The sequence below is a fragment of the Mesoplodon mirus genome (genome assembly GCF_964341445.2).
Source record: "Mesoplodon mirus genome assembly, chromosome: 15".
Classification (NCBI taxonomy): domain Eukaryota; kingdom Metazoa; phylum Chordata; class Mammalia; order Artiodactyla; family Ziphiidae; genus Mesoplodon; species Mesoplodon mirus.
The window spans coordinates 43,237,038-43,255,274 of NC_138991.1; the positions used below are offsets into that span (position 1 = coordinate 43,237,038).

The following is an 18,237-nucleotide window of genomic DNA, read 5'->3' on the forward strand; positions in this document are numbered from 1 at the left end:
GGATCTTGCCTACAAGTGCCAATACTGAACTACATTTCCCAGGATGTACTTCGGGGTTCCCAGCATCCCTGCCGCCGATGACTGCGCAGGCTGTGGCGAGCACGCACGGACCTGGCCAGCAGAGCTGCGGAGATCCAGGGTGTGTCAGCCCCTCCCGATGGGAACAGGACGGGCCGGCTGGTGACAAGAGTGCTGACCACGACGCTTTCTCCCTGCAGACGCGCCCCTCCCACAGGCCCAGTCTAACCAGGTGTTGGGAGTGGGGTCTCATATGTGCAGGCCCTCCAGGTTCACACGCCAGACAGCGCAGCGCTGGGAACAAGTGTAACAGCCAAAATCCGGAACCACATTTAGGGCAGGAAGCCTGGCTACCCGGATTATAGGCTGAGGGTTGGACGTTTATTCAAAACAATTAACAGCCTATACAAGACATCTCTAGAGCAGGGGCTGTGGGTCCCAGTGGAGCCTTAAACCTCTCAGCAGCTCCACCTTCCAGGCCCCTGCATACTGCCTTCACAGCCCGGTAGAGTTTGCTTGGGCAGGCAGCACAGGAAGCATTGTGGGTACAGGCTCAGTCACAGGGTGTTAGATGAAGCTCTTCTACCTGGAATGATTGGAAGTCGGCCCAGCAGGCTAGTCTGTCCCTTTCCCCCTCGAAGTTTTGCCTCTATCAAAGTTAAGGCCACCAGGATGAAAGCAGGGTCAGGGCTAGGGACCCAGCGACCCCTGGGAAGCATCAGGTGGGTTTAAGTGGGGCCTGGGAGCGAAGTAGAGATGGGGAGGGGTCTGATTAGAATAGAAACGGGGCTTCCCTGGTGGCGCAGTGGTTGAGAGTCCGCCTGCCAATGCAGGGGACACGGGTTCGTGCCCCGGTCCGGGAGGATCCCGCATGCTGCGGAGCGGCTAGGCCCGTGGGCCATGGCTGCTGAGCCTGTGCGTCCGGAGCCTGTGCTCCGCAACGGGAGAGGCCACAGCAGTGAGAGGCCCGCGTACCGCAAAAAAAAAAAAAAAAAAAAAAAGAATAGAAACGGATGAACTTAGTTCAGCACTCCCAAGATGAGTGCAAGGTGACTGCAAGGTGACTGCAGCAACCTTAGAGCTTCCCAGAAGACAGTGCCCCCACCAAGGAGGTGCTCTTAGTATAAGACCAGACCAAAGAGCCCAAGGAACTCCACACGAGGGAAGGTCTGCCCAGGTCTGGGGAGCAGAGGGTAAAGAAACTCCCTGGGCCCCAGAGCCGAGTCTCAGAGCAAGGAGCTGAGGATCTGACCCACTCCTGGTCCTTACATGTGGGTGTGTAAGCAGGTAGTGAGCTTCCACTTGTGTGGGAAGTCACAGCCTGGGGAATTTCCCCTTTAGGGCTGGGATGGGCCCGTGGAGTCAGCTGGAGAAGGTTTAGGGCCAGGTTCCAGGAAGTTCCATTGAGTGCTCTGGGCCCCTCAGGCCTCTCACAACAGACCTTTTGTGCAGGGCAAGTGCCCCCTAGGCTGTAGTTCTGACCTTGGGGAAAAGGTGAAACTGAGCTTGGTTAATCCCACTCCCACTAGCATGCACTGGGGCCCCCAAAACCAACTACATGGGGAGGGGCTGGGCCCACAGGATCTGGAATGGAGGGTGGGGGCCACTGGGTGTGGGGTGGGGAGGGACTGGAGGCACAGCCCCCAGGGTCCATGGGTGTTCCAAAGTCCCCTGAGTTATGGGTTCAGCTGATGTAGACACGGTGGAAGTCATGGGCACCAAAGGCTGCGTTGCACTTGGGGCACTTCCTCTGGCGGGCCTCATAGCGGCCCCGTACGCACTCGAAGCAGAAAACGTGGAAGCACTTGGTGAGAACTGCATCCTTCTTGCGGGTATTACAGCAGGGGCAGGTCAACCGCGCCTGGGCAGGGCAAAGGCATCAGCTCAGGAACAATCCTGACAGGGCCTGGATCCCAAGCTGATAGCAAGAGGTGGTCCAGACTAAGGCCACCACAGAGCAGACTGCACCTAACTCTCACCATAGCCCCAGGAGGTAGGGATAAGCACTCTCCAGATGAGGAAACTGAGGCTCAAAAGCCCAGGTTTCAAAACTAGAAAGTAGCAGTCTAGACTCTAACCTGGGTGGTGATGGCCAGTGGTCACATGTCCCCTCTAAAGGTCAATGACCCACAGGCTCCAACCTGAGCTCCTCTGCCCTGGGGCTTCATCTCTTGCCCCTCTGGCTTTCTCTGGCAAAACCCCAATCCTGGCTTAAGCCGACTGTCTACCTTCTCTCCACCCGCATCTGGTGAGTCACAGCTGGGCATGGCAGTGCCACTAGAAATCTGCTGTTCTCAACCCTCAACTGGGCCCATCCCTGGTGCTGCCCCGAAATCCTGCTCTGGGGCCTGGGATTCATTTATCTCTAAGGAGGTTTTACAAATCTCCTCTCCTATCTTGAAACTTCCCACCTGCCACCAGGTCTCATTTCCAACTCCAGACAAGAAATTCCCTCAACTCAGCATTCCCTACATTCATCCTTTGCCCTGCCCGCCACCTCAGCAACTCCCCACAAGCATCACCTCTTCCCTAGCTCTCAGAACCCTACCCATCAGCATTTGACAGGCTGCAAAGTCTGTTGTTTCTCCAAAAACCCTTCCCTGCTCCCTCATGGCTGCCTCGAGCTGCCTCTGCCCCTTCAAGGCTAAACTGCTTCAACAGGTTGTCTATTTACTGACTCACTCTCCACCTTTTCCTCACTCCAGTAGGTGAGAGTCCAGGTGATCTGGCCTCCACCTCCACCTCTGCCCAAGAACTCGCACCAAGACTGCCAAATCCAAGAGGCATCTCTCAACACTTGCTTCATTTGCCTTCTTGGCAGTTCTGAGCTCACCCCTGCCTCCTTGAAACTCTTCCCCAATCAATTCCCTCTAGATCGCTCTCCTTCCTCCTAAACTACAGGCTTCTCTTCCTCTGTCCATCATTTAAGTTTCGAGGCTCCTCAGGGGGAGTGACCCCTGTTCCGTGTCATGCCACAGACCCTCCCTGGGTGACGACAGTTACATGTGGCTTCTACCTTTGCCTCTGCTGACAATCCCCCCCAAACTCCTGTCCTCCAGACCAGCCCTTTCGCTTTGAGTGCCTTACCAGACAGCGTCCCAAGAAGTCCCACAGGCACCTCATCCTCAACATCCTTGAGACGTCACTTTCTGCACACTGACTCCAGGATATGCCAAGCAGCTCAACCTGGTTTACAAACCCTTCAGGATCTAACACTGCCCAACCCCCACCAGGCTTGTCACTCAGCACAAAACCCATGTTCTGTCCTCCAACTACGACTGTCCAGCTCTGTCCTCCAGCACGCCTCTCTCAACTAAGGGCCTCCACCTCTGCCTTTCCCTTTGCTGGAACCCTTTCATCCCCATTCATCACGGCCAACCCTGACTCACTCTTCAGTTTTCCTTTGGATGATATTCCTTCCAAGAAGCCTGCTGACCACCATGGCTGTTAAGGGGCTTCCCTGATTTCCCACAGCCCCTCTGGCCTCTGCCATCACGCTGCTCATCACTCAGATGGGAGAATTACTTGGCTGCCTCCACCAACAGACTGTCAGTTTCAAGAGATCTGAGACCAGGTCTAGTGCCTAGCCCCCTCACACCTAGCCAGGCACTCTGCCTGGCACATAGTATGTGTACCATACTTGATAGTTATCTGATTCTCCACAATTCTCTGCCCAGGTTTTGCCATCCTACCTTATTTCTGGGTTCCCCAAACTACCCACCAGAGCTCTCACCAACCCCCCATCTAAGATTCCTAGGTCATCTAAGATTCCTGGAGCACAACCCAGCCCCAAGGCCCCACCTTGTACTCCTTGATCTCCTCCTGGAGGATTTCATCGGCATCTGCGTAAACCTCCACCTTCCTCTGCTTCTCCAGCTTGCGCCGCAGCCGTGAGATGTCCTCCTGGGGCAGGAGAGGGGCTAGGCTGAGTGCAAGGGTCCTCAATCTGAACCTCCTGCCCCCACCCCGCCTCCACCCCCTGCCCGCCACACACCTGAGCCCTCTTGAGGTTGAAGCTCTCTTTCTCACGGGCGGCCCGGCTCTCTGCCAGGCAAGGCTGGATCTCTCGCAGCCGTGTCTGCACGTGCTCCAGCTGTACCTTCAGGTCCTCGGCCAGCTGAGCTGCTTCCACAGCCTGAGGTGGGTGGAGTGGGGAGGAGGGGCACCGTTTGCCGTTTGCCTGAGCCTGGGGAGTCAGGCATGTGGAGCCATGGCCCACAGATGCTTGTGTCAACCATCCAGTGATTCCTGCTCTCGGGATAAGTCCAGTATCTTCACTGGAACTGGTTCTGTCTCCTGACCTCTGAACCCTCACCTCCTCCTAGTCTACCTCATTCCCAACACCTTCAGTTCCTCACCTACATAACGCTCTCTCCTGTCCCTGAGGCGTCACCGGGCTCTTCTCTCTGCTCCCCTCAACTCCCTCAATACACATATTTTTTTCCTGCAACTCCCTGAGGCCTCAGCTCAAATGTCACCTCCTGAAACAGGCTGTCCTATTTTTCTTTCATCCGCCTCCATTTCCTTCATAAGACATACTGTGAGTTCCCTGGTGGCCTAGTAGTTAGGATTCCAGGCTTTCACTGCTGTGGCCCACAAGCTGTGCAGCATGCCCCCCGCCAAAAAAACATGCTATGATCTGTAATAATGTTATTTTGTCTGTGGGATTAATGGCTTGCTATCTGCCCCTCAAAACTGGAAGTTCCCACTTCCAGCAAGGCGGTCTTGTTCCCGTTATCTCCCCAGCACTTAGTGCAGGTCCTGGTATACAGCAAAGGTATGACTAATACTGCTTAAATGAATGAGCCAAATGGAGAAGAAAAAAAGTCCAGGAGCGGAAAAAAGATGAAAGTCAATGTTAATCTTAAGCCTTTACCATAAGCTAGAGGAGTGATGTCACCAAGAGGGTGCCACAGATCATTCCTAACTCTGTTACCCTCAGAAGAAGAACAACTACCACAAGCTAAACATTTCTTAGGTTTAATACAACTACATGAGAGACCACCATGCCCATTTCACAGCTAACCAATGCAGTGGTTAGGTTGTGGGCTGTGGAGCCAATGAGACCCGGGCCCAAATTCCAGTTCCACTCTTTCTTGAGCAAGTCAGCTACCTCCCTGAGCCTCAGTCTTCTCACTTATGAAAGGTAACAACAAAAACTGTTGTACAGGGACTTCCCTGGTGGCGCAGTGGTTAAGAATCTGCCTGCCAATGCAGAGGACACGGGTTTGAGCCCTGGTCCAGGAAGATCCCACATGCACAGAGCAACTAAGCCCGTGTGCCACAACTACTGAGCCTGCACTCTATAGAGCCTGCGAGCCACAATTACTGAGCCCACACGCCACAACTACTGAAGCCCGCGCGCCTAGAGCCTGTGTTCCGCAGCAAAGAGAAGCCACTGCAATGAGAAGCCTGCGCACTGCAACGAAGAGTAGCCCCAGCTCGCAGCAACTAGAGAAAGCCTGCGCGCAGCAACGAAGACCCAACGCAGCTAAAACTAACTAAATAAATAAACAAATTTATTAAAAAAAAAAAAAAACTGTTGTACAAAAAAACAAAACAAAACAAAACAAAACAAAAAAAAAAAGGGCTTCCCTGGTGGCGCAGTGGTTGAGAGTTCGCCTGCCGGTGCAGGGTACACGGGTTCGTGCCCCGGTCTGGGAAGATCCCACATGCCGCGGAGCGGCTGGGCCCGTGAGCCATGGCTGCTGAGCCTGCGCGTCTGGAGCCTGTGCTCCGCAACGGGAGAGGCCACAGCAGTGAGAGGCCCGCGTACCACAAAAAAAAACAAACAAAAAAAAAACTGTTGTAGGATTATTTTCAGACTGAAATGTGACCAAGCATGGAAAGTCCTCCAGCACACAGTCTGGAACACAGTAAGTGTCAGAGACATGAGCTGGGCTGTGAGATGAAGCAGAGCCAGACTTTGGCCCAGGTCATCTGCTTCAAGTTCTCTAGGCAGAGTCACAAAGTGAGGCTGTGAGCCAGCATCCCAGGTTGCTGTCCCCTCGCATAGGTCTGGCCTCACCTTCCTCTTGTTGAGCTCCAGGGCCTGGCTGCGCAGTGTCAGCTCCTTCTCCACACCCCCGAGGCTGCCCTGCAAGGCCCGCTCTTTTTCCTCCAGCTTCTGCACGGTCAGCAGCTGGGCATCCACCTGAGGACAGGGGTGGGGACTCAGTGCTGGGGAGCCCCTGCCTCTCCAGCTCCACCCTAACAAGCCCAGGGCAACCATACCTGGGACTTGAGGCCAAGAACCTGCTCGCCCAGCTCATCCTTCTCCTCCCGCAGTAGCTTATGAATCTGGTTGGCCTTGATCCGCTCTGACATCAGCTTAAAGTTTGCATCGTCCTTTTCCCGCAACTGCTGTAGCAGCCGCCCATTCTGCTCCTGCATGTCCTCAAAAGCCTGGCCTGTCACATCCATCTCTGAGAGCAGAGCCTCCTCCTCCTGCAGCAAGTGGGCAGGGACAAGATGGAATGTAGCAGATGGACAAGATGACAGTGGGGAAACCACAGGAAAACATGGCTGAGCAAAGAACCACAGAATGGACCCAGGCCATGTGCTACAACAGGAGGTTTAGGGAATTCCAACATTCAGAAGCAAGGGGACCAGAACAGGGTCGCACCTGCTTGGTGGCACCCAACTTGCGTTGCAGGTGTTCTATCTGCTCCTCTGCCTGACGAATGCGCCGCAGGGCATCCTCATCCGCGATCTTCTTGCTCTCCCTCCGATCCCTCTCCTCTAATTCCCGGATGCGGCTCCGTAGCTCATCGACCTATAACCACCAGAAGGAGGGAGCTCTCTTGTCACTGCTTCCTGCTGACCTAGGGCTCTGCTCTGGTTACAACCCCCGGGGGCAGCCTCTCTGCACACCCCATAGGCCCTACCTGCCCTCACCTCAGCCTTGGCCTTGCGTTCCGCTGCCATGAGCTGCACCTTATCCCGCTGCTCCTTGGGTGCAGACTTATACATGTCCAGCAGCAGTTTCATCTCCTTCTGACTTTCCTGGGCCTTCCTGGGGGAGGCACAGGAGGAAGGCTTGGTGAGTAGGCTTGGAGGCCACTTGGCAGGGGTGGGAAGGAGAAAGGAACAGGGCCTCACTTGAGCTCTGCTCGGAGACCTTTGAGGAGCTCTGACTCCTTCCTCTTGGCCTCCTCCACCTTGACCTTCTCCCGATCAGTCCTTGAGAGAGCTGAGGCTACAGATGGGGGTCCCAGCCCAGGCCCTTCCCGCTCCCGAAGCTCCCGCTTGGGTTTGGCCTCAGGTTCTCGGCCCCGGGAGGAGGGGCCCTGGGCCCCGGGGGTCAGGGCCTGGGCCTCTTCCTCAGAAGGGACCAGGTCTTCCTTCTTCACCAAGGAGGTAGTAATGGCAGCACCAGGCATTGAAGCCATCTCCTTTCTGGCGTCAGGGGCACCAACAGGGCCTGGCCCACCCTCTTCTTTCCCTGGGGCTGGGACACTCAGGCCAGAGTCCTCCGGGTGGCCCAGGGTGGGGATGGAGTGGGTAGAGCCACTGGCCTGGGCCCGGAGCTGCAAAGCAGAGAGAGAACAGGGCTGAGAGGAGACGTGCTCACTGGGGTCTAGCCGCAGCTTTCCCCAGGCAGCCTCCTCCTCACCTTGGCAATCTCAGCCTGCACTTCCCGCAGCTTCCGCTTGTATCGCTGAGCGTCCCCCTTTAGCTGGTGGTTGTGGTTTTGGAGGCTGCTGATCAGGTGGCGCATCTCCCGGTTGATGGGCCCTGGAAGAGTACAGGAAACCAAGGCTGGGTTGGTCCCTGGATTAGGGGCCCAACCCCTCAGTGGGGGAAGAGGCAGGGCCAGAGCCATCACTCTCATTACAAAGGAGATAACAACTGAAGCCTTATGTAGAGTGTGATCTCATCAAATAAATGAAGAGAATTCACCTAAACATAACTTGACACTGCCTATGTGTGTTATTTCTGCTAATGCAGATTTTAAAAATATTTCCAAATTTCCTTTCGAAGGAACACACAACTAACTGTAAATTCACAAAAGTAAGTTAGTCCACTTCTTCTGGCTTTTTAAACAAATATCATCTTCTTAGTTACATTTGCCTGGCATTTCTCATAATACTTCCTATCTTCCCTCCCTGCTTTATTTTTCTTGATATATTTGTCACAACCTAATATACACGTTCAATTTTTTCCTCCTTTGTTGTCTATCTTCCTTCACTATAACACTGCTCCACAACAGGGATCCGTCGTGTTTTGTTCACTGGTATCATCCCCAAGCCTAGAACTGAGCCTGGATCATACAGTGTTCAATAAATCTGTGAAAAATGAATTAGTATCTCAGAGAGGCACCATAAGGCCAGAGAAGCATGGATGAGGGTGACAGCTCCCGTTCTGGCTGATCTGCTCCATAAGCCACCTCATCTGGCTGTAAGCCTCACTGTGCCTTTGAGCCAGGTGGTGTGGTCCCCGTTTTCCACAGAGAGATGAGGCTCTGGGAGAACAAAGGACTTAACCTCTTACATCTGGATAAGCATCTGGCCACACCAGGGCCCAGCAATCCCAGATAAGGCCCCACCTCAACCTTGTCCTCACCACATACCCGCCTGCTCGTTGGCCGCCAGGTTCTGTTCAAACTCGATGCGCAGCATCTCGTACTCCTTGCGTACCTGGGCCAGCGTATCCTCCAGCTGGATAACCTCTGTGCGCAGCTTCTTCTGCAGCCCCAGCTCATCACTCTGTGGGTTGAGGCATTAAGGACCCACACAACCCCTTGGCTCCCGGCAAGCCCCCCCTACCTCAGGCCTCAGCAGCTCAGGAAGAATTTACTCCCAAGGGACCTCTGGCAGGCACACAGGGCCTCTGACACCCTTGACCCAGGAACAACCTTACCCTAAGGGTCTGGCCTTTACCCCTGTCCCCGGCCCCTGTTCCAAGGGCATACCTCCATGTGCTCAATGTGCCTCAGGTGGGAATTCTTGGTGGCCAGCAGCAGCCCACGGGCCTCGTCCAGCTGGGTCTTCACTTGCAGAGACTCATTGTAGAGCAGCGAGAACTGAGCCTGCAGCATTCGGTACTCCCCGGTCTCCCGTACCACCTCCTCAGGAAGGCTCCGCAGGGCTACCTAGGGGCAGGGATGTCCAAAGGCAATCAGCAAGAGGTTTCAGAGCTCAGCTCCTACCGTGCAGGCTCAGGCCCTCCCAGCCCCAAACACAGCTCACCTTGAGGCGCTCATTGGTCCGCACAGCCCCCTGAAGTTCGGCCTGCAGCTTCTCCAGCTCTGCCATGCGGCTATTGGCCAATTCCTGGTTTTCCTCCAACTCTGCATTCAGCATCTCAAACTGAGGAGTGGGAAGGGCAGTAGGAGGCAGGGCCAGGCCAGGACGCATGCTTCCCTCATAGCCCCACCATATGCCCTACCCAAGCTCCCCTCTGCAGAGCAGTGATGTACTCTGAAGGCCCAGGGACAAGCCGGACCCAGGCACTTTCCTAAGGGCTCCCAGGCAAGTAGGAGAAAACTCAGTACTGCCTGGTCAGTGCTGGGAAGCAAGGCTTGTAACTCACAGGGGGTCAGGGAAGCCTTCCTGGAAGACCTGAAGAGCAAGCTGAGCAAGGGGAGACAGGGCCCAGTGACCCTGTAGCACCAAAAAAGTGTGCAACGACCAAGAATTGAGAGAGCAGAAGCAGGACAAGGAATGAGACAGCAACAGCAAGGCCCTTTCTCAGCTACACAACTGAGAATGCCAGTTGACTCCAACATACCCCAACATCTTTTTTCTAAGTAGTACTTTTTTTTTTTTTTTTTTTTTTTTGTGGTACGCGGGCCTCTCACTGATGTGGTCTCTCCCGTTGTGGAGCACAGGCTCTGGACGCGCAGGCTCAGCGGCCATGGCTCACGGGCCCAGCTGCTCCGCGGCACGTGGGATCTTCCTGGACCGGGGCACGAACCCGTGTCCCCTGCATCGGCAGGCGGACTCTCAACCACTGCGCCACCAGGGAAGCCCCTAAGTGGTACTTTTAACCAGCTGATGTACGTACGACCTTACCTAATTCTTGTCAGTCACCCAAACTAGAACTTAAGCTCCATGAAAGGTTTAATTCCTGTCTGTTTCGTTCTCCAAAATGCCTGCTTCCTACACACTAAGTGCTAGCACTTAGTGTTCAGCATTTACTGAATACACATATGAAAGAATGAAATAAAGAGCACTGTGAGTAACGGGGAAAGACCTCCGAGACCATAGTTCGACGTCTGTCCTTAATTCTGAGGGGACGTTCAAGGGTAGGGTAGAGAAAAGGTTGTGGGAGGGACGAGGAAGAATGCTGCTGCTCACCTTCTGCATGCTGAGTGTGATCTGGCCCCCGTGAAAGCCTGAGGAGCTCCCAGATACATAGTAGCCAGAGTTGAGCTGTGGAGAGAAGACAGAGGAACAGATGGGTGTGGAGGAGAGAAGCGAGGGCCTCAAGTACCCTGCTCCGGCTCCAAGTGACCCAGTGTCTGACCCTACCTGCTCCAAGGCCTCCGCTAGGTGCTTATTGAGCTTTTGCTCACGCTTCCGCAACTTCTCAATGTCCCACTGCAGGTCTTCTACTGTGGTCTCCATCTCCAGCACTTTGGTCTCTGAAGATGTCACTTTATCCTGGAGCTCAGAGTACTGGGGACAAGGAAGGGGACAGGTGCTTAGATAAGAGACCCGGCTCCCTGAGATCCTTGGGTGCCCATCTAATCCAAACCCTGCCCTGGTTCTAATCCCACCCTAAAAGCCCAACTCCCACCTCCAACGAGATGCGGTGGTGCTTCTCCTGTAGCTGGGTGGCCAAGTCCTGCAGTCGCCGGTTCTCACGGCCCAGCTCCCGGGTGCGTGCCCGAGCCGCCTCACTGGGGGGCTCACTGTCCCCTGGGAAGGGAGGGCTCAGGTTAAGAGCCAAGTCCAGGGCAATGGGTCAAAGTACTAACTCATCCTGGAGTCTGCTATGTGCCCAGTGTGATCCACCAGCTGTCTTGCCATTTTCTCATGACAAAGCCAGAAGTCTTTGTCCCCACTGCACAAAGGAGGAAACCAGCTCAGAGAGGAGAGCCATTTGCTCAGAACGCCCAGGCTGGACTGACAGAACTAAGGCTGGGAGAAGTCAGTCTGCCTGCAAAGCCTGGGCACTTGCTGCTATGCCTTGGGGATCAGCAACTGCCACCAAGATTTGTGCACAATGCTCCCAAGAGGTCTCCAGCCACAAGGGGGAGGCTCCCCCAGCATCAACAACTCCTCCCACCCATCTCTCTAGAGCTCAACTCCAGGAATCAAAACGAGAGCCACCATCAACAGCCTAACCCTTCCCCTGAAAACATGGCTGATTTATTCCTTGGGGAACTGTGGCTGCCTCTGGGCCAGGAGCACTGAGGAGGGGATACCATAAAGATGCAAATGGAGTCGGACACCTCTGGGGTGGGGGCACAAAGAACCAACCTCGGCTGTATACTCGCTGACAGAGCTCCTCCACCTGGCGCTGTAGGCGGTCAGAGGCCTCCACGACACGGGACACAGCTGCCTTGGAGAATTCCATGCGGCCCTGCAGCTGCAGCTCCACCTCCTCACTACTGCTCGCACCCAGGGCCACCACAAAAGCCAAGGCTGGCTCACTGAGAGGTGGCCGCAGCTGCATTGGCAGGGGCTCTGGGAGGGATGGACAGACTCTCATGAGGATAATGGTAACAGTTATCACCACTCCGTACCAAGGTCCAGATCGCCTCCTTCAACTCTCTATGGCTCACTGAGTCAACATAACCAACACCTGTAGTACTGTGTTACCCCCATCTTAAAAGTGAAATAACTGCAGTTCAGTGAGGTAATTTCCTCAAAGCCAGAGAGCTACCAAATCACTTCCTCAGGGAAGGCCTTCTCTGCCTTCCCAAGCTAAACTAGTGTGCACACACACTAATTCCCATTCAGGAACCCCTATACTTTTTTCTTATGGTTTATAATCACTTTCTCCCTAATGGTTGGGGCAGTAAGTATTTCTTTTTTATTTTCTTTGTCTCCTCCAAAGCTACAACAATGTCAACTACACAGTCAACATTTAATACTTTCTTGAACTAAGAGTGTCAAAACATGAATTGCACTCTTAACCATGTCACTCAGATTCCAAAACCTGTGTTCTTACCCACTGCCCTTTGCTGCCCAGATATGAAATCAATTTGTGTGTGTGTGTGTGTGTGTGTGTGTGTGCGCGCGCGCGCGCGCGCAGGCAGGGAATTCAGCAGCCTAATGTCAAAGTTCCCTCCTCTCCAGGACCTTCCCCAGAACTTAATTAAGCTTCCCAGATCCCAGGGCTCTGGCCCTACCCCTCAGCTCCGATGTCCCTGGCTCTGTGAGAGGGGTCTCATCACGTGTTGGCCCCTCCTGGGTCCCAGGCGCCTCTGTCCCTGAAGACAGCTCCCCCTGTCTCTCATGGTGTCGGAGAAGGGCTTCCACAGTTTCATCCAGCTGAAGGAAGAAAGCACCAAAAATGTTATGAATCCCTCAGGTGCTTCCCAGCAAGATACTCCTTTCCTAGCAGAGGAGTCTGAGGATTGGCAGCTGGATCAAGGCCAGGTCTTGGAAAGTAGAAAGGCATCCACCTGGGCCCAGTAGCGATTGACAATGAGGAGTGTGGCGTCATCTGTGGCCTGCCGCTTCTCCAACTTCTCAATTCGTTCTCGGAGTTCATCTTCACAAGCCTGTCTCTGTTCCAACCGCTCTGCCAGTTTCTTATTCTTGAACTGCAAAACCTTCAAGTCCATCTCCTCCTACCAAGGAAACAAAGGGGCCGAGAAGATGGTCAAGCAGGGACCAAGAACCCAATCACAGGAAGAGACAAAGAAAAGCAAAATGGAATGGATGGGAGAAGGGAGTATCCCCAGACTAACTGCTAACAGGATTTAAAGAGGCTCAGACACCCACAGAGAAAGCGTCTCGGTTTTGAGGAGGGTCACGTTCTGCTTCTGCCTCTTCCTAACTCTGAAGTCTTTGACAAGTCACACGCCCTCTGGGAACCTGTTTTCCTATCTGTAAAGGGAAGGCAGACATCGTGTCCTCGGTTTCTTTCAACAGAGTGTTCTGAAAAGTGGATCTTGCTAAACCTGGGCAACTGGGAGTAAGGTTCTGGACGACGTGGACGGAGAACAGAGATGGGAGTTCTGGTTAAGTTGTGAGGCCTGAAACAGGAGCCCACGAACCGTGGAAGAGATGCCCCCAAGACGAATGGGCTCTATAAGCGTGGTTGTGGTCTTCTCCTCGCGACTCAGCTTCTTCTCTGGGGGCCCCGAGCCCCCATCGCCGGCGGCGCGTTTGTTGCCGGGCCCAGACATGGCCGCGGCGGCGAGGAGCGGCGCTGGCTCTCCTGAGGCACGTCAGGCAGGCGGAGGCGACGCTTCCGTCACCTGCAGAAGACAGAGAGCAGAGATGTGGAAGCGGCCGGAGCTCCGCAGCCCCGAGCCTCCCCCGCATCCACCTGCTGGACCCCGCCCCGCCGGCCCCGGGCCCCTCACCGGCAGCAGAATCACCCCATCGCCGCCATCTTGGACTCCCCTGGACGTCACTGGCCTCCCCAGCACAGAGCGCAGGCGCCACAGGCAGTACCGGATGTGGCGAAATCTTCTCCACTTCCTGTTTCTATTGGTCGCGCTTTGTCCCGCCTTTCGGGTCCCATTTGGTTTCTTTCTGAACACCGCCTCTTTCTCTCAGTGATTGGCCACTAGACAGTTCCTATGGTAACCGACAGCACACTTCCACTCTCCAGTCCTAACGACATCGCCTGCCTCAGAATAGCAACTTTGAAGCGAGGGCATGGGGGCGGGCCTTGCAGCTTATTACGCACGTGCATTCAATTCTCACTGGCGAGCGCCATACACGTTCTCTCTTGCTCCAAGAACCCCCTTAGCAACGGTCACCGTTGAGACGGAGGAAGACGCCCCCAACGGATTGGCTGCACCGGGCCTCTCTGCAGCGTAGATTGGCTGAAGCGTCGATAGAGGGCCAGGCCTTGGCGGCCGCTGCCGGAGAACCGGCTGTCCTAGAACCGAGGCAGGACAGAACCTGTGGTGCCCCGCGGCACAGAGGAGCGACAGGATGATCCGCCGGAAGTCCAGCCAATTCCAGGGACTGAAAATGCAATCGGAGCTTGAACCGCACTACGAACTGCGGAGAGAACCCAAGAAAGACCTCAGGTCATTGGATGAATCGGCCACGCGGATGGGAACAGGTGTGCATACCGAGTCGGGGACCGTGGCTTCGGTGAATGCGGATGAAGATCCTGCAGCCAACTTGTTCCCGGTGAGGACTGGACAGAGTCGTCCGCTCATAAATGTTTATAAAAGGGCTCCCCAGCAGGGCGCCACCCGTCGTTATGCTTTCTAACGTTCAAGACGTTTCCCGGGCTGCCTTGGTGAAAAGACAGGGGTGTGTGACACCCCCTTGTTAATATGCTCATGAATAGTACTTAGGGGTCGCTGAAGCCCAGCCCGCCCGCATTGCTCGTAGCTAGTCTTTAAGATGAGAAGGCAAGTTAGCGCGTTCTTAGGCCCGCTAGAGATTCGCAACGGCTCAAGAACTAGGGGCCATGAACAACACAGCTCTGCCTTTCCCAATCCGCTTTCTCTCTGCAGCCGCCACTGCCCCAGCCCCGGATCTGCATATGGTGAGTGTGAAGAGCTTTGGGGGAAAGTTACCCTTCACACTTATATTATTCCTTTAGGACTTCCCCACAATCCTGTCAAACAGCGACGGTATCCTCATTTTACAGATGAGACTGAGGCCCAGAGATGCAATTACCCGAGATGACTAAGTCAGGTCTCCTGCTGCCCCAGTCCAAAGAGAGTGTGAGAAGAGGGGAGCCAAAGACTGAGAATGTAACTGTAGTATCAATGCCTCTATGGAGCATTGTACAAATGGGGACACTGGGGCTCACGGAGGGAGACTTGCCCAGTTATACGGTAAGGGAGTGGCAGAGACCAGAACTCAAGTTTCCTAACCCTACGCTTTAGAAATGAAGAGGATCATAAGAGTTCATTTTGGCTATACCCTCTATTTATAGATGGAGAAAGTGAGGCCCAGAGAGGGAAGTGACCTGCCTAAGGTTACACAGCAATTTAGTGGAAGGGCCAAACCTCTAACTCAGGTCTCTTGGTTCCCAGTCCAATGCTCTAGCCATCATAGCCCTGTCATGAGACTAATAAAAAATGGCCACCAACACCTTTTCCCCTCTTTTCCTATGACAGGAAGTACCTGGACATCCATTCCATGCACAGGCTGGAGAAGACAGCCAACGTTGAGGAGATGAGGGAGTATGCGGGGGGAGCAGGGAGGGGAATAAGAGCTAGCTCTTGGGGAAGGCTGGGGGGTGGGTGGGCTGGGAAGGCATGAGGAATGCCTGGCTCCAAAGCCTGTTGTACACTAGTGTGGGGCGGTGAAGAGAGGCTCCGGTTGTCACTCATTTCCTTCCTCTCTCCCTCCCAAGGGTGCTGGCCGAGCTGTTGGGACTAGGCTCTCCTGCGCAGAGCCCGCGGGACGCCATCACCCTGGACCTCTTCTCCCATGCACTCATCTTCTGCCGCCAACAAGGCTTCTCCCTGGAGCAGACATCAACGGCTTGTGCCCTGCTCCAAGATCTTCACAAGGCCTGTATTGGTAAGAGGAGGCCCCCGAAGGCTTTGAGTCCAGGGGAGAGGAGAAGGCTGGCACAAGTGACCAGGGGAAGTAAAAGCAGGATTAGCACCTGGAATCTTTGTTCCGTCATCACTAGCAGCAGTATCACACCCAAGTTATTTCACCTTTGAAATCCTCTATTTCCTTATCTATAATAAGGCTACAGCACTAATGTTATGAAACTGTGCTGAGAAATATTATATATAATATATGTAGATATATGCACAGTGCTCAATAAAACAGCTCTTGCTTTACTCCTGGAACTAATTTTCTACAGAATATTTAACGAGAGCTAAACTATGTACTTCTTGGTTTATTGTCCGTCACTTCCACTAGAATATACGCTTAAGGGCAGGAACTTGTCTGGTTCAGTGCCCAGAACAGTGCATAGTGGGTACTCAATATTTGTTGCCTATATCTTTCTACTTCTAAAGCTCATGCTCAATAAGTAGCTGTTAAGTGACTAAAATGAATGATTATCAGGGAGGGTACTCACCGTCACATCTTGGCTTCCCTCCCAGCAACCCCCTTGGGCAACGTGGAGGAATGTTACCGCTACTTCACCAGTGTTCTTTTTTGCCACGGAATCAGGGTCAGTTTCACTCTCCCCCCAGATAAGGTCTAGCCCAGCCTCCCACCCTCTCTTACACCCATGACCCTCATCTTCCTCTGAAGGCCACAGTGGGCTCTTCCTGCTCCTGGATTGCCGGGCACTTGGAGAAAAGGTGAGGGCTTCAGGAGGTGGTCAGTCCTCTAACTCCCAATCATCCCCACAGCGGCCCCCCTTCAGTATCAACCTCTTTAAGGAGGAACAGCTGCTGGCCCTGGCAGATTATGTGGTCAACACCTACTTCCGCCACTTCAAGCTCTACAAATATGTCTTCACACCCCAGGTACTGGGCCATGGGCTACAAGAGGTCACTCCTCATCTCCCCCCTTTCCCTCAGTGCAGACGTCTTCCTCCCTCTTCCCAGGTGCGGCTGGATCTATCTTTGACTTACATGGGGCTACAGGCACCCGAGCTCTGGCCAAAGGATGAGACGGGTAAGGGAGAATGCTGGGGCGAGGGCTGGACTGCGCTGGGGCTGGGGCTGAAGCCTCCTCCTGCCTTCTGGCTTGCAGAGAAAGAAGAGGGCGAAGAGGTGGAGGAGCAGGCAGTCACCCCAGATGAGGAGGAACCAGAAACAGTGGTCCAGCCAGAGCCAGAGCCAAGTGAGGACCTGGAGGGGTTAGGGTTCCCTGTGACTTTGGGCAGGTGTGAAATGAAGGGTTTAGACCATATCAGCACTTGACTTTTTGTTTTAGTCATGGTGTCCTTTCTCCAAATGATTCCTTATGCAGAAGTCCAAGATGGCAAACAGATAAAAGCACAGCTGCTGGGGGTGAGGCAGGAGTCCCAGAAAAGGATTATAAAACCAATGACAATAGGGCTTCCCTGGTGGCGCAGTAGTTAAGAATCCACCTGCCAATGCAAGGGACATGGGTTCAAGCCCTGGTCCGGGAAGATCCCACATGCCGTGGAGCAACTAAGCCTGTGTGCCACAACTACCGAGCCTGCGCTCTAGAGCCCGCGAGCCACAACTACTAAAGCCCGCAGGCCTAGAGCCTGTGCTCCACAAGAGAAGCCACCACAATAAGAAACCCGTGCACCACAAGGAAGAGTAGCCCACGCTCGCCACAACTAGAGAAAGCCCACGCACGGCAACGGAGACCCAACACAGCCAAAAATGAATGAATGAATGAATGAATGAATGAATAAATAAATAATAATAAAAAAAAATTAGGGGGAAAAAAACCCAACAACCCAATGACAATAATAGCCAGCACACATTTGACAACACTATGTGCCAGGCAGGCCCCACTTAAGCATATATACTTTTTTTTTTTTTTTTGCCTGTGCCGTGTGGCTTGCAGGATCTTAGCTCCCCGACCAGGAATCGAACCCGTGCCCCCTGCAGTGGAATTGTGGAGTTGTAACCACTGGACCACCAGGGAATTCCCACATTTTACATATATTAACCCATTTAATCCTCTCTCAATCCTAGTTGCTAGGTGCTATCACTATGTGCATTTTACACAGAGGAAACTGAGGCATAGAAAGGTTAAGTCACCTGCCTAAGGTCACAAGGCTACTAAGTAGCAATCCAGAAAATGCAGCAGCATAGCCACTCTGCCCCTCTTTCTCTCACAGACGGGCTGGCTGACATTTCCTGAATTGAAGCAACACTGCCACTAGTGTAGCTCCCAGGGGCACCCTGGAAAGTTGCGTTTGCCTGGCTAGGGGCAATCCCTCAGCCCCAGAAGGCATGTCTTCTGACCCATCCCTTCTTCCCTGCCCCTGCAGGCCAGGTCTCTGTCCTCCGGGCCTACATCAAGACCCAGATGAACAAGGAACTGGAGCAGCTCCAAAAACTGGTGGAGGAACGGCTCAAGGCCAGCGAGGAAAGGCTCGGCAGCAAGCTGACCGCACTTGAGCGGCCCCTCCGGCTACCTCCAGGCAAAGGCAAGAACAAGACCAAGTGACCCCCAGCGTCTTCCCCAATAAAGGTCTGGACTAAAGTGGCCCTACCCCGCC

General features: G+C 54.0%; 2 protein-coding genes across 2 annotated transcripts; one reads left to right on the forward strand and one right to left on the reverse strand.

The window, feature by feature from the left end:
* Positions 1 to 385: 385 nt before the first annotated feature.
* On the reverse strand, positions 386 to 13,576 carry RNF40 (ring finger protein 40). Its single transcript, XM_082643583.1, has 20 exons — positions 13,508 to 13,576; positions 13,196 to 13,399; positions 12,599 to 12,766; positions 12,323 to 12,464; positions 11,448 to 11,654; positions 10,762 to 10,883; positions 10,494 to 10,640; positions 10,320 to 10,394; positions 9,210 to 9,329; positions 8,933 to 9,112; positions 8,591 to 8,726; positions 7,634 to 7,755; positions 7,120 to 7,547; positions 6,916 to 7,033; positions 6,644 to 6,793; positions 6,253 to 6,465; positions 6,047 to 6,172; positions 4,013 to 4,153; positions 3,820 to 3,921; positions 386 to 1,879 (listed from the first exon to the last, which is right to left on the reverse strand). Exons 2-20 carry the CDS (start codon positions 13,325 to 13,327, stop codon positions 1,703 to 1,705), a joined length of 3,006 nt encoding a protein of 1,001 aa, XP_082499709.1. The 5' UTR covers positions 13,328 to 13,399; positions 13,508 to 13,576; the 3' UTR covers positions 386 to 1,702.
* Positions 13,577 to 13,889: 313 nt separating this feature from the next.
* Positions 13,890 to 18,215, forward strand: CFAP119 (cilia and flagella associated protein 119). Its single transcript, XM_082643588.1, is given in 13 exon segments — positions 13,890 to 14,291; positions 14,455 to 14,482; positions 14,485 to 14,494; positions 14,528 to 14,567; positions 14,573 to 14,578; positions 14,582 to 14,655; positions 15,236 to 15,301; positions 15,475 to 15,644; positions 16,184 to 16,254; positions 16,439 to 16,555; positions 16,637 to 16,706; positions 16,785 to 16,874; positions 18,007 to 18,215. Coding segments are annotated over 13 exon segments (1,125 nt in total). The 5' UTR covers positions 13,890 to 14,087; the 3' UTR covers positions 18,186 to 18,215.
* The last annotated feature ends 22 nt before the right edge of the window (positions 18,216 to 18,237 follow it).